The 22,224-nt window shown below is 37.9% G+C and overlaps 1 protein-coding gene across 1 annotated transcript in view; it reads left to right on the top strand.

Moving 5' to 3' along the window:
- Positions 1-22,224, top strand: part of TENM1 (teneurin transmembrane protein 1) — a 734,132-nt gene that overhangs the window by 241,877 nt on the left and 470,031 nt on the right. The window contains exons 4-5 of the mRNA XM_042974325.1: positions 8,082-8,342; positions 10,025-10,081. Of these exons, the coding sequence (XP_042830259.1) occupies positions 8,082-8,342; positions 10,025-10,081 (318 nt within the window). The remainder of the gene's footprint in view (positions 1-8,081; positions 8,343-10,024; positions 10,082-22,224) is intronic.

The following is a 22,224-nucleotide window of genomic DNA, read 5'->3' as shown; positions in this document are numbered from 1 at the left end:
AATTTAGTAGGTAATGCAGATGATATGCTTATAGAGAAAAAAGAAATATACAGTCACGTATAAAAAATATATAGTAAAGCTTAGAAATGCTGTGGATGAGGATAAGATTATTGGGAGAGGGGAGATGATAGTTGGAGAATACTTTGTGAAGGTAACGACACAGGCTGGATACAGGAATTAGACTGGTGAAAAATCAGAGGGAGGTTTCCAGGTGGTTGGCACAATACGTCCAGAGATACAGTGGCAAAGGTAAGTGGGGCATCTTTGAAATGTGGTAAGAAGAATCCCCTTACAGAGCAGAATGTAGTTTATTGAGTAGTTTTTTTTGTAAACAGTGACTCTGGTGCACAGTTCTATCTTGGTATCTTTACTCATTCATCACAAAATAAATGCCTACAGATTAGTGTAGAATATTATGGAAGTCACACTGTTTGCTTTTGTGAGTATGGTTTGAAGCACTCACAAGTGGTTTTTTTTCGGTGGTTATTTAACTCTTTAGCTCACTCGTCTCACTTCTGCAGGTGGAATTGTGCCACAGATTAATGCGGTTTAAAATACACACACACACACACACACACACACACACACACACACACACACACACACCCCAAACAGCTTCACATGCTTTGTGAACATAATGAAAATGCACAAGTATACCTGGAAGACCACAGTGGTCAATAAGAATTCAGCCTCCTAAGAGTTATGAACAGCCAGAAGATTGGACCAACAAAGGTAAGAAATGAGAAATTTTTAGGGCCATTGAGCACCATGCATTTTCAGTGTTCAGTAGCCCTGAAAATTTCTCATTTAGGCCAGGAAGTTTCTGTCTTATTCGAAATGTTGAAATAAAGGGAACATGCACAGGTTCTCATTGATCTAAATTTCTGTTGAAGTCCAGGACCTCCCACCATCTTTTCTAGTCCCTGATTATTTTTCCAGGCTCTTGTTATGAAGGCTGGAGAGCAAGCATCACATTTTTCATTGTGATGGTAACGGCTGTGTGTTAGCCTCAGAGCAAGTTCGCCCATCTTACGTGAGTACAGTCTACATGGGCCCTACACTGAGGCCAATGTTAGTTCAAGAAAATAGACAGGAAGTTGCTTATTTCCGTATCAAATGTCCTTCCTTAGATTGCTGAAGGATATTCTCCTGTCTCTCTAAATAAGATTGGAGTCCCTTTTGATCTCTTCTAGGTTCCTTCATCATCTCCCTTCCTTTTGACGCTCTTTACAGTTCTGCGTCCTTGTCTGGTTTGAGCCATTTTTACAGATTTACAACTTACTGTACTTCTGAGAGCATCCTTTTTGACATTAACGTGGTCTGTTAACTATTTTCTGGGATGGCTCCAGTTAGCCAATATTGGTCACAAAGCATGAACGTTTATACTTCAGGCTTTTAACTCTGCCCAGATTTTTTTGCTGTGCTTTTCACTATACTGACAGATGGAGAAATCTTGAAAATTAAATAAGGCATAATTGGTAGGTCCTGAGTACTGAGATAATGGGTACATTTGAAACTGTGAGGAGGGAGATTAGGCTTAGGAAGCTTTGCTATTTTCTTGAAGTCCTCTGATAACCACAAGCTCCAGACGTACCTGTGGGAACACTCCATTTCTCACGGCTGTGCCCCAGAAAACACCGATAAGCCCTCAGCAGAAAAATAAAGGTCCTGTCTGGGTGGTGTGCCTTTATTACTTTGTTGTCATTTGGGCCTTTAAAAAAGCTCTCTGTGGAACTTGCCAAAGAACATGACATGGTCCTGTTAACTCACTCTGCTCGGTGCCTAGTATGGTACTATTGTGCACTTGGTAAAGCTTTTTCATAAAGTGAGACGAGAGGCAATGAAATTGGGTTAATTTTCTAAGACTCAGAGAAATCAGAGAAGTCTATTTTGTTTTGTTTTCTTGACTTGAAATTGAGTGGGTATTCAGTGGAGCTGTGTTTTAAGTAAACTAACATGAACTGATTTGTTTGACAATTTGATATCATTTTATCTTCAGAGCCCCTAAACTGAGAAAGACAAAATGGTACCCAGTAAGGAAAATTATTTGTGTTCTTTCTGCTTTTGCTTACTTCTCTCCCTCCTCCTTCCCTTTCTTTCTTTCTTTCTTTCTTTCTTTCTTTCTTTCTTTCTTTCTTTTTCTTTCTTTCACTTAAGATTGTAATAACACATTATATTTTCCCTAGAGCCAGTAATGAATTTTTAGTGGTCAGTAATACTTCTTAATTGTGTGAATTTTTATTCATTATGCTATAAAGTATTATTTGCAATAGCCATGTTTATAAACTGACAGTTTTATGTTTGATGAGTAACTATTTAGTCAGATGATTTTTTAAAAAGTTTCTTAAGTTTATTTATTTTGAGAGAAAGAGAGAGAGAGAGAGAGAGAGAGAGAGCGCGCACACGCGCACAAGTTGGGGAAGGGCAGAGAGAAAAGGAGAGACAGAATCCTAAGCAGACTTCATACCAACAGTGCAGAGCCCTATGTGAAGCTCAAACTCACAAACCGTGAGATCATGACCCGAGCCAAGATCAAGAGTCAGATGCTTAACCAACTGCACCACTCAGGCGCCATATCAGTTGATTTTTTTTTACATCATGTATTTTACATACTCTATTGATAATTTTGCAGTTCACAGTGGATACCTAAGCTATATCAATATTTTAATATTTTAAGACTGGTAATCATGACACAAGATCTTATTTAGCTAACATGGTGATTATCCTTCACAATAGAAGCATGAATAGTACCTTGATTTATAAAGCCACTAATTCTTTCCCCATTTGAAAATATTTACCATTTCACATTTTGCAGTAACAGGTCAAGTTATAATTACAGAGTTTTAGAACAGGGGAGTTACCCAGATATTTATTTCTGGTGGACCTGAACATTTTACCAATGAGGAAAACTAGGATGTTAATTGACTTATCCAAAAACAACATGGCTAATTAAAAACACCTGCTTTTGCACATGGTACATAAGGCATGTTAGGAGTCACAGTAATTAAAGCGAATAATTTTATCCCCCCTCCCTTTTCCTTACTTTGGAAATGGACTACACTCTATAGAAGTTATATCACAAATCACTCAGGTCATGGCTAAGATTAATCATGCTTTTTGACCTCCAATTATTTATTTGGAGTATGATGCCTTAAAGCTCCCTTTTTAGAGGAAGTTTGGATGGGTAGAATTTTAAGGAAAATAAAGGCTTGAGCTTTTCAAACTCAAAAATGTCATTTCTAGAAAAATGCTGACATAGATAACTATGACTTTCCCTTTCAAGTTTTGATAAATGGCTTCTCCAGGCTGAACACCTGAAGATCAATCCCTAGATTCAGAGAGAAAATTCAGTAGTTCATTTTACTTGGCACTTCATAGCATTTAAAAAATTACTAATTTATTAACATTAATAGTGGCTTAAAGCGATCCTTTGTGCCAGATTCACTCAACTTATTCTCATGATCCCCAATTACAGAATGCTCCCTTAGAAGCTGAAAGCTCATCAGTGATCAGTATCATTCTTAGTTCCACCCCCCTAAAATTGGGTTTCAACTGTTATGTTCCTAGGAAAACAGGGCTCCCTAGAGAATCACTGAGAAATCATGCATCAGTTAGCCTTGATTGCTTCTTGGCTTAGATAAAAGCAATTTTGCGTCTTGACTACCTTTTCATTCATGTGACATGTACTTTCTTCCACTAGGAGGAAGAGAGTAGGGTCTGCTTCTAACCCGAGACCCTTGGCTCCATCTATGAAAATTGACTGGCTCTCCTGTCTCCTCACTGTCCTATTTTCTGGTGGTGTATAATCCACTAAAAAATTATATGGAGGTATAATTCAAATACAATAAACCACGCATACTTAACGTGTACAATTGATAAACTTCAGCAAGTACCGCACATACAAAACTATTGTCAGGAGCAGGAGAACAAAGATGTAGATCATCGCCATTGTTTCCTCGTGCCCCTTTCTTCTACAGTTCTCCCTCTCTTTGTCCCTGAAGCCACCACTGATCTATTTTTTGTCACTATAGATGGGTTTGCATTTTCTAGAATTTTATTTAAAGGGAAGCATACAGAATATAGACATCCCATTGGTCTTCTTTCTCTCAGGATAATTATTTTGAGGTCCATGCATCTTGTTATGTATCAATAGCTCATTCATTTTTTAGGACTGAGTTGTATTCCACACATCCTGTGTGTGTATATATCTACCACAGGTAGTTTAGCCTTTTACCTATTTATGGACAGTTGGGTTGTGTCTTCTTTTTAGCTATTATGAATAAAGCTTAGGAACAACCCCTTGTGTAATTTTGTTTGGACAGAAGTTTTCATTTCCTTAGGATAAATATCCTCCAGGAGTGTATTGCCCTCCTGTGAGGTATTGCTTTACCTTTTGAGGAAACTGGCAAATGTACCATTTTACTTTCTCACTAGCCGTCTATATAGTTGCTCCACATCCTTGTCGACACTTGGGGCGGTCAGAAGTTTTCTTAGCCATTCTGGTAGGTCTGTAGTGGCATCTCATTGCAGTTTGAGTTTATGTTTTCCTGGTAACTAATGGTGTTGAGCATCTTTTCTATTGCTTATTGGTTATTGGTATACCTTTTTTAATGAAGTATTTCTTCAAATCTTCTGCCCCCTTTAAAAATTGGATTTCAACTGTACTAATTTGCTCAGATTTTGTTTCTTATGAGGCTGCAAAATAGGTTTTCCTTATAGTAAAATTTAAATACATGTTCATAAAGCTCCAAATACACCATTCATTTGGCAACATCTGTATCTGTTTACTCCTGAATTGCAATTTGTCATGGTACCGCTATCCATTTAAATTGTAGGTATCTGAAGGTACACTTTCATTTCTCTTATGGCTAGCTTTTTGGTAAGAATAGACCTATAATAAATCCAATTGAACTTCATCTTCTCTAGGGAATACGTAGTATTTTAGGTAACAAGGTTATATGCAGAAGGCTAAAAACAACCACTTAAGGTGCATTGTAAGTGCTTTACAGAAAATGCATCCTATGGGAATTTTGAACACGACCAGGACCTTTGTGTATTTAAGGAAACAATTTACAATGGTAATGTTGATTTCAAGAAAGAGAAATGTTCACATCACTTACTGTAAGGGAAACTTCTTTCTCTCTCTCTTTTTTTGTTTAAACATTAAAAAAACAACTGATTGCTTACTTAGATTGTTACTTTTTCTAATTATGTATTGATAAGGAAGTGTACTTTTATCTGGTTGTACTTAAAAAAATTTTTTGAATGTTTATTTTTGAGAGAGAGAGAGAGAGAGAGAGAGAGAGAGAGAGAGAGAGAGAGAGAACGAGCAGGGGAGGGGCAGAGAGAGAGGGAGATACAGAATTCGAAGCAGGCTCCAGGCTCTGAGCTGTCAGCACAGAGCCCGATGCAGGGTTCAAACTCATAAACCATGAGATCATGACCTGAGCCGAAGTCGGATGCTTAACCAACCGAGCCGCCCAGGTGCCCCTATCTGGTTGTATTTAATTAGAGAATTTGTGGTTTAAGCTTTGCATTCAAATCAGACTATGGTTCCAACAGAAATTTTGCAATTTTTGATCATTTTATATACATTTCATTACACATATTTTGCATGTTTAAATTTCTTTTTGAATGGGAAAAAATCTCTAATGAAAAGGCATTTTTCCTACATTTACCAGTGATTTTTATTTTTTAACTTTCTGTAGTATTTTATTATACAGAGTGGCAAATTGGCTGTGTATTTATTTTTATTTGCTCATCCTTTTCCAATGAATGTCTTTACCATGACTCAGATGCTCATATTCAGATCTTTGGAAAATCACATCTCAGTGCCATTGTAGGAGTGAAAATAAATGCACGTCTGTGCTTTTGAAAGTAAATTTCCTAATTAGTGCCCCGAATCCATGGAAAATGAATGGGGACACTTCATAGCAATTCAATTCAAGCTCTTTCTTTTCTCATTGCAAAATCTTTGGTAATGCCACAGGAAGGTTGTTCTGTCACTTCTCCCCTTTTCCTGGCTCGCACTGACTTCACAGTAATCTCGAGGAATGGAGTTTTCAAGGTGTGGCCCCTGGGCCAGTAGCATAGGTGTTACCTGGGAACTTGTTAGAAATGCAGGTTCTCCAGCCTTACTCCAGACCTGCTATCTGAAACTGCAACTGGAGGGCAAGCACAATCAGCATTTTAACAAGCCTTCCAGGTGATTCTGAAGCATGTTGATGTTTGGGAAGCATTGGTCTAGGGGAATGAAGTTGTGAAGGCAGGCCAATATAAAATTCCTTTCCTGCAGCTTCAAGCTGACAAGTTCATTATCAGGTTGCTGCAGCAACAATTGCACAGTAGGATTGGATAATGAAACATTGTGAAATTAAGAGGCATGAATATTAACGGATGACAATATTCTAGATCACTGGGATTTATATTTGGCAAAATAGATTTTTACTTTTAGCCTTATGTCAAGGAGAGGCATGGTTTCCTGAGGTTTTATGCTTGATAGGTGGAAGCCATGCCTATTTTTAAAACATCACTCCTTCGGAATTTAGACAAATTTTTGTGGAAAAACAGAATTACTCTTACCTGCATCACAGAAATCATAAGTAACGTGCTTAGGAGTGACTTATAATATAATTGAATTATCCTAATACATTATGTATGTCCACAATATCTGTTTCATAGAGCACAGTACTGAGCACCCGATGGCTATTAAATAACCATTAAGATTTGATTTGTTAAACCCTTTTTTGGCAATTATATGTCATAAAAATCACTATTTTTAAAACATTTATTCATATTCTGCATTTTCCTTCCAGGGTATGGTCCGCCTGTCTAAATTCTAGCACTTTCTCCATTCAAAGAGTGAAATTCATTTCAGGGTTTGCATTTTATTGATATGTGCTAAGGATTAGATGCACTCAGTTAAGCTTCTTCCTGGCCAGATGACATACCCTGTCTCTGATGTCAGTCGGAGAAAATCCCATATAGTGTACAACATCCCTGGATTACCTTATCTAAGTATTACATAGACATTTCCGATGATGTATCTTGGCATGTGGTCATTTTTCATTAACTTATTAGGGACCGTTAAAGCATCCTTTCCCCTTTTTGACACCTTGCCATAATTGAATGCAAAATTGACTGTAAGACTGAATGCCTGATATTCATGCAGTGAGTGGATGGGGCTTTATTGGTGTCTAGCAGAAACCACACGCAGAAGGGTGTTTCGGGAAAAAGGGATCTGTTGCTCTCTGACATGGGCGATAGACAAATGATGCCTATCCTCTGGACCTTATTTTCCTCAACTGTAAAAAGAGAGGATTCATTACACCATCTCTACCATCCTAAACACTTTTTGGATCTAAGGCTCGAGGTAGGGGCAGGGAGAGGGAAAATCCAAACCCTGAGCACCGCTGATGCATGATACACAATTGAATATTTTTAATGAATTGGTTCAAAGAACGATTGAGTCAGAATCATTAGCATCAAGTGGGCCTCAGACTCCTTTGGAGACGATGGGAAATAATGATATTAAGTACCCAGAATTTCGGTGGCAGACTAATGCATTTTGAGAAACGTACTTTAGAGAAGTATATTTAAATGTAATGTTTTCGCCCAGATTTTTCACATTGAATTATTTACTCTTAAGTCTAATGTGTATGAAATACTTAGAAAAGCTGATAATTTTACTATTTTAAGCATAGGTGTGCTCTACAGATCATATATATTCTTCCTGGAAGCGAAATATCTCTTAAAGGACAGCTTTCTATGCGTTATACTCCTCTACACTCACTTATTTCATTACATTTTGTGCAACCTAAAATTGTAGCTATAAAGCTATTTTGGGCATGCTTTTTCCAGAGCCTTGTAAGAATCAACAGGAGCATAATTTTAAGCCACAGAAGTGCAAAATAAGCATAGAATCCTAGCTACCATAAATAAAAAGGCCAGAATTCTAACTTTGCAAAACCACATAATTACTAGCAAGGGGGGGGGGGTGGGTGTGAGGACAGAAAGTAGAATTTTCGTGGGTATTTCTTACTGTTTCTCAACTTTTTTCTCTGAACTTTGTTTCTTCTCAGAGATGGAATTCTGTGAAACTCCTCACACTCTGTGCTCTGGCTACCAGACAGACATGCACGGCGTTTCTCGGCACGGCTACCAGCTAGAGATGGGGTCTGATGTGGACACGGAGACCGAAGGTGCTGTCTCACCTGACCACGCTCTGAGAATGTGGATAAGGGGGATGAAATCAGAGCACAGCTCCTGTCTGTCCAGCCGGGCCAACTCCGCGTTGTCCTTGACCGACACGGACCACGAGAGGAAGTCGGATGGGGAGAATGGTAATAGAACGATCTATACTGTTTAAGTAAAACCCAGAGTGAATGCAGTTTTTAGCCTTTGATTTGTTTTCCTTCCCTGTGTCTTCCTATCTTTCATTTCGTATGTGGGATAGTGGGTTCCCGTGGACAAGGCATGTACCTAAGTATCTGGCAAATAGACACATTTATTTATAATGATAGATAAAATGCTTTTTATTCCTGGTGATTCCCCCGAGGGAAATAATCTCATGCGGTCAGCAGTATTGTGCATGTCTTATTTATTACTCACCTTTTATTTCCGTCTTTATTTTCCAGTGTAATACTAGTGGTATTTATTATGGAAAGTACATTTCATGCATTTGGGCTTTATATCAATATATGAACAATGAGATGAACAACTGTATAGCAAGCATATTCTGTATGGGCTTTCTATTTTAATTCAGATTAAACTGTCAAGTGTATAGACAGATCCAAATTAACCAAGTTAGACCGAAATGATAAAAAAAAAAAAAACCCAGAAGGTAAATTAATTTTTAGCCATTTGCCAGATGGCAAGTAATAGTAGCAATATCATTAAGTCTCAATTACATATTGTTTTCTTACAACTTTTAGAAGCAGAAAAGTTTTATCATTTTGATTTGTTGCATAGAGGTTAATTTATTTCTGCTCCCTGTCTCTACTGAAGAACAGAACCCTTTCATAAGAAAGCACATTAATGCTTATTAAACACACTAATCTAGGCTCTTCATCATTCTGTTTGTCTAAATTTCATAGGTCCCATCCCCATGACCACAGGCCTGCTCCGTTAGCAGTGGCTAATTAGTAATTTCTCAGGTGGCAGAGAGGTAGCCGCCAGCCCTATACCTACAGCTTTCTTCTATTCTGCCTTCTTCTTCCTGGTTCAGCCCACAGGGGACCCTGCCCACAATGATATAATCAGGAATGACCGTTTGCCTACTAGTTAGATTATCATTTCCTTAATGATAGGCCATAATGTTTTGTAATATCACCAAGTATCCTTTGGGTCTTGGTTTTTTTGTGTTTCTTGGTTTTTGTTTTTTGTTTTTGTTTTTTAGTCTAGTTTCAGGTACATATGTATATATTGCTGGCTTTGGCCAAGAGTGTAGGAGGTGAATTTTGGAAATGAGAGGAGAGCGTAGATGATCGATGTGTGCGCAGTCATATGCAAGTGAAAGAGCACTAGGATGGAAATGATGTGACCTTGGACTGCTCTCTGAAGTTTTCTGGGCTACAGCTGTGAAACAGAAAAAATAATGACCAAATATATGTAAAAAGGGTGCTAGATGGTCTCCTGCATTGCTGAGACTTCCCGTCCTCCCTCATCTCACTCCTGACATATGAAGTTATAGCCAGTTCACTGGATTGAGACATTAAAATAAAAGAAGTTTCGCCATGGGTTTCAACCAGTTTTCTACTCCTACAAGATCCTAAGTATGGGGTTTCTTTCGGAGTGATTAAATGATTCTGGAATTATATATTGGTGATGGTTGTAGAGCTCTGTGAAAATACCAAAATCCACTGAGTTGTACACTTTATAAGAGGGTGAACATTATGGTATGTGAATCATAGTTCATAGAATCTGTTACTTAAAATATACTATTGGATGAAGGGTAGGGGTTAAAGATTGAGGATTCCCAGGTGACTTGGATAAGGATTAATTCATAAAATGTTTAATATTACAGGTTTTAAGTTCTCTCCTGTTTGTTGTGACCTGGAGGCTCAAGCTGGGTCTACTCAAGGTAAGTGTTTGCCAATATTTGACCGCAGATTATTTTGCCTGACACCCACCCCACAGAGTGGAACCCTGCCCCTCTGACAAACAACACACAGAGGTGATTAATTGACCTGTCAAAGACAAGTTCATTGGCTGCTTATTGGTTTGCTTTCCTCTGGAAAACTTCATGTATGTATGTTGGTGGTGAAGAAGAGGTGAGTCAGGAGCTGGGGAAAAGGACCATGCAGTATTTAAAGTGGGGTAGGGAAGCGTTGATTTAGCATGGGGGTGTAGATTTAAATCAAGTTGGATTGGGTTTGGCCTCATGACTTCCTACGTTATCTCTGATTTTTTGCATGGCTCTAGTCATTAATTTGAGATATTGTCATGACTTTACAGTGCCTCCTAGCAAATGGCTTTGGTCCTTGCCTTCAGATGCTCTGGCTTGGGTTTAGAAGCCTGCTATAGCCATGTCATCAATTATAAATAACGCCTTCAGTGAAAGAACTGGTGTTCATTCTTCTCTGTAAACCTGTGTTTACACTGTGTCATTTTTCAGTGAGGGGACATTGGTGTCCTTTTACCTTTGTCTTCATTGTGCTCATTAGGCTTTGCCTCTTTTCCCAAGGGATACTGAAAGCAATATTTATAAATGATTTTGATGAAAATCAGACTTTTGGAGGGCACGGGGTCTGACCACAGGGCAATGACTCAAAATGGGGAGGTGGTGGGGGCAAACGATCAGAGGAAAGATACATCAGAATGAGCTTTACCAAAATGCACATTATCCTCTCCTAGCCCCATCACAAGAACTGCTTACCGAGGTATGCCACCAGACTGTATTACTGTGCCTTATCCCATGGATGTGTTAGGGACTTTCAGAAATGAAACTGTTCAGTTTCATTTGGCCCTCAGTCTAATCAACCATCTATCTACCTTGATCGTGTAATACTGTCTACTGAGACAGAGTTGGAAGACTCAGGAGTGAAGGACATGCATCCTTTTTGTTTTCTTTTATAGGTTTATTTTCCTTACATCTTATTTTAGGAACTGGATGGGGTATCACAGAATCGGGCTGGGTTGCCAAGGAAAACCGATGATCCAGTCTGCTAAAAAGTAGTCCTTATTGCAAGTCTCTGTTGGCCCAATATGGACCTCCAAGAATGATTTCAACTTTTGAGAGGCAGTAGAGCATAGTGATTAAAAGTTTGGACTGTGGAGCCAGAGAGCCTAGGTTTAAATCCCAGCTGTGTGACCTTGGGAAAGTTATATATAAAGTTTCTGTGCCCGAATTTCATCATCTATAAAAGAAGGATAATATTAACGTTGACCACAAGGATTTTGTGACTATTGAATAAATTAATGTAGGTAATGATTTAGAATAGTATTTGTAACATGAAGTACAATATGAATGTTCAGCATCTCACTATTTCCAAATAACACTTTTAATATCTTTATCTCACACCATCCTCATGATCACTCTGCAAAGTAGATTCTGTTGTTATCCACATTTTACATAGGAAGAAGAGTTAAAATAGCAGTTCAGAAACCAGCTAGCTAAATTCAACTGATTATTTTCTATATATTCCTTTCCTTCCTTGGCTCAACAACTTTCTCCTGCTCAGTGTGAGTTCTGTAAGTCTTAATCTGACTCCTACTTTTCAATAAAGAGTATACAATTTAGAATCTTATTTATGACCTCCAGTATGATTTCACCAATTTGGATTCTATAAATTTTCAATCAGTGACAACCAGGACTGATCGGTCTTGAGCATTTACAAAGGTTCTCACAGAGAAGGTTTGAGTTAAGATGAGAGTATAAATGGCTTTTCTAAAAGCATATTAATTTGGAGAAATAGTTGTTTTCAGTGAATTGAACTTGATGTTTGTGTGCAAATGTTGCTATTTATTTCCCATTGATCTCCATTCATGGAATGAAACCTATCAGGGCATCTATTTCATTAATCTGACTTTATTTATTTATTTATTTATTTATTTATTTATTTATTTAATGTTTATTTGTTTTTGAGACATACAGAGACAGAGTGCAAGTGCGGGAGGGGCAGAGAGAGGGAGACCCAGAATCTGAAGTAGGCTCCAGGCTCTGAGCTGTCAGCACAGAGCCCGACGCAGGGCTCGAACCCACCAACTGTGAGATCATGACCTGAGCCGAAGTCGGACGCTTAACCGGCTGAGCCACCCAGGCGCCCCATGACGTTAGATATACCATATTTGAAATGAGTGAAATGGTGTAAAATTTTTAGGATTTATATATGTTACTGTCTCACACTCCATGCCACCCCATCCCTGTGCCTCAGTTAGTGTTGGTGACGCTTTGTTTTGTTTCTGTCTTTCTATACATTCTGATTTTTAGATTAATAATGAGGCAGTGGGCATAATATGGACCAGTTTAAGATGATTTAAGCTTCACTCCTGTACATGTGGGAGAAAAGGAAGATAGAGGAAATTGTTAATTTGGCTGAGTTACTCAACTGAGAAAGATTCTGAGACACGATTTCAAGGATGCTTTCAATTCTCTCCATCCTAGATTATGACTTGGATTTTCTCCTTCTGGTTTCAAAATCATATCTATAAGGGCTTGGTTCTTTCATTTCATTAATTGGTGAAGCCTTTCAAAATATTTATTTTTTCTCATTTTCATAAATCCTATGTGGCTACCCTTCATTGAATTTAAGTCTCCGACATGCTATAACCTATGAAGAATTAAAATAAATCACCATACCTTTCAGCACGGAAACACTTGGACTGGGCTGCCTGAAGTGCAGGGGAGGGAGAACATCAGGTAACGGGGGGCGGGGGGGATCCGGATTTCTCAGCTTTCTCAGGCCAATCGGAACACTGTTGGAGTTTGTTCCCAATCCCTCAACTTTGTCCTTAGTAAATCCTTTGTTGTCTGTTGGTGCTTCCTGGCCTGTTTAGGAAAAATGCACATTTACTCAAGTTAGCTTCATCGTGAGGCCTGGGAGCAGGACACTTTGATATCAGTCAGACTGCTTTATTCATTTTACCCTTTCGCCACTCCCATTTCACCTACTACCTACATCTCTGTTCGTTGCTCTGAGGAAAAAAGTTAAAACTGAGAGACAATATATTTTTGTAGATCTTCTCTGATCTTACAAGCATAGAAATGCTGCAGTGGGTCAGACCTCTGATCATCTAACACACAACCCTGCCTCTAACCCGTGATCCGGTGGGCATTTCCTACAAGGATTTGGCAATCCTATTTGAGCATGAACCTCAGTGATTAAGGTATCGCTCCTAATTACATCTGCCTCTACCTGAGACTGGAGGAATATGCTATATGGACAGCTAAATTTGGGCAATCAATTTCCAAGAATGTGTGTTTCACAGATGGCCTAAACGAAGCAGTTGGATTATAAAAAGTGAAGATTAAATTGCATCTCAAGAAGCTACATGGAGAGAAACAGAGAAAAAGCATTTTTAACCTGTAACTCATAGAGTATACAGATGGTCCCTGACTTACGATGGTTCGATTTACATGTTTTCGACTTCATGGTGTGAGAAGGCAGTACTCATTCAGTAGAAACTGTTTTTTGAGTTTGGATTTTGATCTTTTCCTGGGGCGGCGGTACGCAGTACAATTCTCTCGCAATGCTGGGCACTGGGAACTGGAGCTCGCGGTTGGCCACGCGATCGCGAAGGTAAACCCCCGAGACACTTACACCCATTCTGTCCCCGCACGACCATTCTATTTTGCACTTTCAGTACAGTAGTGAGTAAGTTACATGAGACGTTCAACACTTTATTATAAAATAGGCTTTGTTTGACATGATTTTGCCCAACAGTTGGCTAACGTGAGTGTTCTGAGCATGTTTAAGGTAGGCTAGGGTAAGCTCTGGTGTTCGGTAGGTTAGGCCGTATTGTGACATGCAGTTTCGATCTATGGTATTTTCAACTTATGGTGGATGTATCAGGACATAACCCCATTGTAAGTCGAGGAAGATCTGCAAATTGTGAAGAAATTATTTAAAGGAGTTGAAATAAATTTATTTAAATAAATAAGAATAGTATAGCTATTTATATATAAAATTATATAGCTGTTCATAAATGATATTTCTATGCAATCAATATTTATTGAGCGCCTGCTCTCTGCTGGGCTCTGTATTGGAGACTGGGCATATATGAAAGATGACCAGTGTACATTCCCCAACCTCTGAGAATTTACAGTATAGTGGGAGAGATTGGTGCCCTATTAGTTAGGGTTGTTCATTATTATTTACTACTGTTATTGCAGGTAACAGGTAACAGAAACCAACTTGAGGCGGCTTAAACAAAAAATCACATTTATTTGAAAGGGCATGAGAATGCTTCATGGGACCAGTGCAAGTGAGTGGCTCGACAGCAGGAATCAGATCAGAAGAATTGCCTGGACTTTGCCTCTTGCTTCTGAATCCAGTTCCTTCAGTCCTACCTCTGAAAGTTGACTTTCTCTAAATCTCCATTTGTAAGGCAGGCATAAAGCTTCCTATAATTCCTCAGTTTATATTTTTTCTGTTCGGGAAAGCAGTTGCAATTAACCAGATATTTTTTAGTGCCATTTCTAAATTCCAAGGAGACAGAATAATTTTCCCAGCTTGAGTCAGCTCTCTACCACTGGTCCCATCAGCTACAACCAGGGAGTGAGGTCAGTAATACAAATGTTGCTTTGTGGTAACCCACCCATTGGATCCTTGGAGCAGTTCTCAATGCAGGGCAGTCCAAGTCAAGTGGGCATATATACCCAAAGAGGTCTGTTAGGAGAAGAAGAAGGAGCCAATTTTAATACAGTCTAGTTAGTACTGTGATAAAGATGTATGTGCAGCTTGCTACGAGAGCACAAGTGATCTGAAACCAATTATTACAGTAAAATTGGTTATATTAATGCAGTCTAAATAAATGATGTTCTCTATAGAGTGTGTGGTTAAGAACATGGTCTGTGATAGAAGATAGACTTAGGTTTGTGCCCTGGTTCTGCCATTTACCTGCTGTGTGTCCTTGAACAGGTAGCTAAAGCTCTCCAAGCCTTCATTTCCTTCTCTGTCAAGTGGAAACATTACCTGTGCAGTTGTTTGGTGTGTGAGGAGGATTAAATGAGAAAATGAATATATAGCTCTTGACAGTGTACCTGTCATATATTAAATGCCAGCAAAGTTAGTTGCTGTTGATATCTATCACTCAGAAAGTGATATTATGCAGGTATGGTGGGGTAGATGCGATCAGGCGAAGGCTCTCTTAGCAAGGATTAGCCAGTTATACACCTGACTTCTGAAACATCTTGTACCCCAGGAAACTCTAGCCTAGCAGAGTCCAGCCTACTTTCTCTTCATTTTGAACTGCGTAAAATGCTATGCACTCGTTTTACCTTAAATAACACATCCTTCTCGTAGCCAACAATCTTGTTCTGCTAAGTATAGAAGACTGTGAGGAGAAATTCAATGAAGTACTTCAGACCTGGCTGAGGGTTAACTTGTATCATTGGTTTTCTGTGTCGTGGTAGTAGCCCCTTAAGGTAGAGCTGGGGTTTCAGCTACCCAGAAGCCCTGTTGATTTCCATGAGTGTTGGGCAGCTGAGCTCCCTATATGCTGCTCAGGAACTTTACAGGTAAAGGATTATCTGATATAATCCCATAATAGTAAAAAAAAAAAATCCATCAGTACTACTCCCTATTGTTCCTGCACTGCATATCACAGAAACCTGGTAATATACCACGTGCTACTAATAAACACCATAGCATCATAGCCATGTATATGTTGTTCTTACACCTGAAATTGCTTCTTTGGAACAGCAGGGGTTGTGAAAAAAAAGAGCTAGCCTAACACCTGGGTTTCTTGAATGACATGTAATAGTTACACCCAAATGAGGAGCCATTCCTTCTGATATTTGACCACGTGGGGCCATTCATGTGCACTTAATGGAGGGAATTTGTTTGTTTGTTTTACATTTCTTCCCTTTGCTTTTGTGTTTTCCCCTGGTAATGTAAGTTATACAGGACACTTCCATAGCAATGATAACAGTTCCTCGGGAACCATCTGAATGTCAAAGGAAGTGTGTGAAACAATGCAATGGCTTGGTAATAGCTTTGGCAGGAGCCCTGCCATATAACTGACATCCTAATGGCTCTGTTGGACCCATTAGGCATGTATAAGACAGTGCAGTTGACTTTGTAATGGCTCCTTTGGAGATGTTACATGATCAGAGGAAGTGTGTAAGTCATTGAGATTACTTTATATGTGGGTGAGACACTTCTGTGGTGACTGTGATACTCTTACAATTGAAAACAATTTTGATGTTATTGAAATTCAAGCCATTATAAAGTTAGATCTACCAAGCTCATGTTTTCTTTTTTTTTTTGTAGGTTATTTTAACTAGTATTTTTTTTTAGTATTAAAGTAATATCAGCAGATGGTATAAAAATTAAAATCATAAAAACAGGTTTAAAGTGAAAAGTCCCTCTCCCTCTTACACTTTAGGTGCCACTCTTAAGAGACGGCCAGTGTTAACATTGTATTATGTATCATTCCCCAAATGTTCTGTACATGTACAAAAGGGATAACATCCTATAGAAAGTCTAATAACTTCTTCTAGTTAATATTCTACCTTGGATATTCTCCCATATTTGTAGTATAGATCTGTCTTGCTCTTTTTAATGGTTGCATAGTATTCTGTTTCTGTATCATTTTTTTATTTAATCCATTCCCTTATTTGTGGACACGTAAATTTCCAATGCTTTGTTATTAAAACCAGTGCTGCACTAAAATCTATGTACACGTCTTTTTGCACACCTGTTGAATAATTTCTTAGAAGTGGAAATGATGGGTCAAGGACATGTACATTTAGCATTTTTTATAGATATTGCTAAATTTCCCCCTTAAACAACCAATTATCTTCCTACTAATGCGCCTGTTTTCCCCTATCTTTGTCAATACTGACAATGACAAAAGATTTCTTTCTTTTTGTTTAATGTTTATTTATTCTGGAGAGAGAGGGAGAGAGAGACAGAGTGCCAGCGGAGGAGGGGCAGGGAGAGAGGGAGACACAGAATCTGAAGCAGACTCCAGGCTCTGAGCTGTCAACACAGAGCCTGACACGGGGCTCAGGAACTGTGAGATCATGACCTGAGCCAAAGTCGTATGCTTAACCGACTGAGCACCCTTGACAAAAGATTTCTAATATCCAATCTGCTAGAAGAAATATGGTATCTTTTGGAGCTATTATTTTGCATTTTATTTATGAGTGAGCTTGGGCATCTTTTTATATGTTAATGGACCATTTGCATTTCTTTTGTTCTGAATTGTCTCTTGACATCCTTCTTCCATTTTTGTATTTGAATTTTTGTATTTCTTACTATTTTTCAAGAAACTTCATATATTAAGGTTAAAAATCCTTGGTGTCACATACTATGCATGCTTCTTAGTTTTTTCATTGGCCTTTTGAAATAGGTCCATAAGACGTGCCTGTGTCTGTGTGTGTGGTATAGAGCTTTATATTTTTAAGTGGTCAAATTCAATCATCTATACTTTATGACTTATGGAAGTATATATAGATAGATAGATGGTAGGTAGATAGAGATATAGTTAGTTATCAACAACGTTATAATGTCCCCAATTCTAAAAATAAGCTTTTTAAAATAAGTTATTTTAATTTTGAATTCAAATCTAAGTATCCACATACAAATAATAAATCTAAATGTACAGTATATATACATATAGTATGCATCATAGATATATTTACATGAAATCAAACTTGAATGTAAAAGAAGTTAAATATAGTATGAATAATATAGACATGAAAATAAATTAGAGTTATTTACTTAGTCTTTGTAATTGATCTTATTTTTATTATTATTTTTAGAGAGAGAGAGCATGAGTAGGGGAGAGGGGCAGAGGGAGAGAGAATCTTAAGCAGGCTCCATTCTCAGCGTGGAGCCTGATGTGGGGCTGGATCCCACAGCCCTGGGATCATGACCTGAGCCTAAATCAAGAGGCAGATGCTCAACCGACTGAGCCACCCTGGCGGCCCTGTAATTGATATGTTGTTTAATCATTAACTTCTTTAGTACATTAAATAATGAGTAAGAAGCCAAAATGAGTTACTGTGCTTATAGAATTAGCTTATGAATAGATTTTTTAAGAGGTTAGACAGTGTAAGAAAAAATATGGTTGAGCATATCCTCACTAGAAATAAATGACAGTACAGGCATACCTTGTTTTGTTGTGCTTCATAGATACCACGTTTGGTACAAATTGGAGGTTTGTGGCAACCCTGCTTCGAGCAAGTCTATCAGCACCATTTTTTTCAACAGCATTGCTCACTTTGTATATCTGTGTCACGTTTTGGTGCAATATTTCAACCTTTTTCATTATTATTATATTTGCAATGGTGATCTGTAATCAGTGACATTTGATATTACTGTTGTAATTATTTGGGGGCACCACAAGCCACGGTGAACTTAATCAGATGTTGTGTCTTCTGACTGCTCCACTGAATGGCCATTATGCCATCTTTCTCCCTCTCTTCCAGCTGCCCAATTCCTCAGGATGCAACAGTATTGAAATTAGCACAATTAATAATCTACAATGGCATCTAAGTGTTCAAGTGATAGGAAGAGTATCACATCTCTCATTTAAGTCAAAAAGCAAGAAATAACTAAGCTTCGTGAGGAAGGCATGTTGAACACTGAAAGCTGAAAGCTAGGCCTCTTGCACCAGTTGGCCAAGTTGTGAATGTAAAGGAAAAGTTCTGGGAAGAAATTAAAAGTGCTACTCCAGTGAACATATAAATGATAAGAAAGCAAAACAGCCTTATTGCTGATAGGGAGAAAGTTTTAATGGTCTGGAGAAAAGATCAGACAACATTCCCTTAAGCCAAAATCTGATGCAGAGCAAGACCCTAACTCTCTTCAGTTCTGTGAAGGCTGAGAGAGGTGAGGAAGCTGAAGAAGGAAAGTCTGGAGCTAGCAGAAGTTGGGTCACGAGGTAAGGAAAGAAGCCATCTTTATAGCATAAAAGTGTAAGGTGAAGTAGTAGCAAGTGTTGATGTAGAAGCTGCAGCAGGTTGTCCAGAACATCTAGCTTAGATCGTCAGTGAAGGCAGCTGCACCAAATAGCAGATTAGCAATGTAGACAAAACAGCCTTCTGTCAGAAGAAGACAGCATCTAGGACTTTTTCATAGCTCCAGAGGAGAAGTCATTGCCTGGCTTCAAAGCTTCAGAGGACAAGCTGACTCTCTTGTTAGGTGTGAACGCAGCTGGGAAATTTAAGTTGAAGCCAATGTTCATTGTTAACTATACCTTGTTTTTGGATACTAACATTTCTAGTATTTCTCTACCATAAAAATGTTACAATAGACATCTTTGTGATCAAACCTTTGGTCTGGTTCTGATTCCTTCCTTACAATAGATGTCTACAAAGAAAATAACTGGGTTCAATAATGTTTACATTAAGGCCCAAGATATGTATGAAATTATTTCTGAATTCATACCCCCATTAACAAAGCATGAAAGTGGCAATTTCATTTTTCCCTCACTTATACTAGATGATTTACTTTAAAAGATTTTTTGCTAATTATTCATTGAAAGTTAAAAAAATGAAATTATGTATTTTATATTACATGTCACTTACTGATGCTGGAATTGAACCTTTTATCATCTCCTTTTTTTTTTTCTAATGACATTCCTCATTTGTTAGTTGAACTGATTTTTCAAATTATATGTCATTAGAAATCTAGAACTAAATACATATAAATCTAAGTCATTTCATGGGGGGCAATAAAATAGATAATCCAGAATAGAGGAGAAGATAAACATAAGCATGTCATAATAACTATAGATAAAGAGGAAGTTGAAAGACTCTTAAGAAACTACTTTGTGCACCTCTTTGAAGATACACTTGAAAACCTGGGTGGAGTGGATAATTTTATAGGAAAAATACAAATGCCCAAAACTGGCCTTGGATGATAAAGAAAATCTAAACTTTCTAATTTATATAGAAATAAAATTACCAAAGAACTGCTCAAACCAAAAAAAGTAGCAGAAATAGTTTCATAGGCAAAATCTGCCAATCTTTTAAGAAACATATCATTTCAGTGCTCCTTAAGTATTTTCAGAGCGTAACAAAAGTGAAAGCTTCCAAATCTTTAAAATTTTTTTGGAAACAAGAAAAGATTTGAGATCTAAAGCAGAGAAAGAAATCACAAAATAAATCTACAAACCAATTGTACTTATGAATATTTGAGGTAAACTTCTTTTTAAAAAATTTTTTAATGTTTATTTATTTTTGAGAGAGAGGAGAGCAAGCAGGGGAGGGGCAGAGAGAGGGGGAGACACAGAATCTGAAGCAGGCTCCAGGTTCTGAGCACAGACCCCGATGCGGGGCTCGAACTCACGAACCACGAGATCATGGCCTGACCCAAAGTCGGTTGCTTACTCGACTGAGCCACCCAGGTGCCCCTTGATGCAAACTTCTTAAATAAAATACTGGCAAACAAGGTCCAGCAATAGAGTAATAGTGCAGTTCACACTAGGAATGCAAGGATGGTTTAATAATAGGAAATCTGTTACTCTAATTTACTATATGAATAGATAAACCATATGAAAAATTGCTTAGATGCTAAAAAGGCATTTGATAAAATCCAGAGTTGTATTTAACAAACACATAGTAGTTACTCGCTGCAGACAGTGTTCTAACTATTTTACAGATATTAATGGATTTATTTCTCACAACCAATCCATGACTTAGGTACTAATAATATCCCCATTTACATACATAGAAACCAAGGCACAATGAAGATAAATAAAGTCATTTAGCTAGTAAGTGGTAAAGCCAAACTTCAAACCCAGGCAATCTGATTCCAAACCCTGGAATTTAACCACTATACTATACTGCTGATCATCAATTTTTGATATTCTTATTTAAATATATGTACATATTTATGTAAAACTCATGTCCTTTTTCTTAAGTTTATTTCTTTTTTTAAGTTTATTTATTTATTTTGAGAGAGACAGAGACTGCAGGAGGGGCAGAGAGAGAGAGAGAATCCCAAGCGGGCTCTGCTCAGCACACAGCCCAATGTGTTGCCTGATCCCACAGTAGCAAATTCACAACTTGAGCCAATATCAAGAGCTGGACGCTTAAAAGACTGAGCCACCCAGGGACCCCTAAAACTAATTTCTTAGATACAATTCTGTGGCATTTAATATTATAATTACTACATTGTAATTATATATGATATATCTATAATTATGTACTATAGTATAATTATAAACAATTATAATATATAATATGGTTATACAATAATTATATATAATTAAATATACCAACAAACATAATAATATAATTATAATTTGAAACATATATATATATATAATTCTGTAGCATGATGTCATGTAAAATCACAAAACCCCATTTTATTCTAAGTGAGGAAGCCCTACAAAACAAGGATGTCCACTTTCACCAACTACTTTAAACCTATTATGAAGATCGCAACTGTCACCATCAGAAAAGAGAGAGAAATGAGGAGTACAATTAGAAGCAAAGAAGTAAATTATTATTTGCAGGTTATATAATCGTATGCCTACAAAAATCTAAGAAAAGGAAACAGTAAATTAATACAAATAATAAGAATTAAGTCAACTAATTTGGTACAGCTTTAGCACACCAGACTAATAGTTTTTCTCCATACAAACCACAATTAGAAAATATAGTTGAATAAATTGTTAGTTTTACAATGCAATGGTGACAATCAAAATGCCTAGGAACAAACTAGTAAAAAGAGCCAGACACACACACACACACTCTCACACACACACACACACACACACACACGCACACACACGCACATGCACACACACACACTACAATGCTATTGAGGAATGTAGAAGAAAACAAAAATGGAAAGCTTTACCCTGTTCTTGGATGGTAAGTCTCAGCATATAAAATTCTCCCTAAATTAATCTGTAATTCTAATATGCCTCCAATAAAAATATCAATTGACCTTAGGGCGCCTGGGTGGCTCAGTTGGTTAAGCGTCCGACTTCAACTCAGGTCACGATCTCGCAGTCCGTGAGTTCGAGCCCCGCATCGGGCTCTGGGCTGACGGCTCAGAGCCTGGAGCCTGCTTCCGATTCTGTGTCTCCCTCTCTCTCTGC

This window comes from Panthera tigris, chromosome X (assembly GCF_018350195.1).
Source record: "Panthera tigris isolate Pti1 chromosome X, P.tigris_Pti1_mat1.1, whole genome shotgun sequence".
NCBI lineage: Eukaryota > Metazoa > Chordata > Mammalia > Carnivora > Felidae > Panthera > Panthera tigris.
Note: the sequence above shows the minus strand (reverse complement) of the source record. Positions and strands in the feature narration are given on the sequence as shown.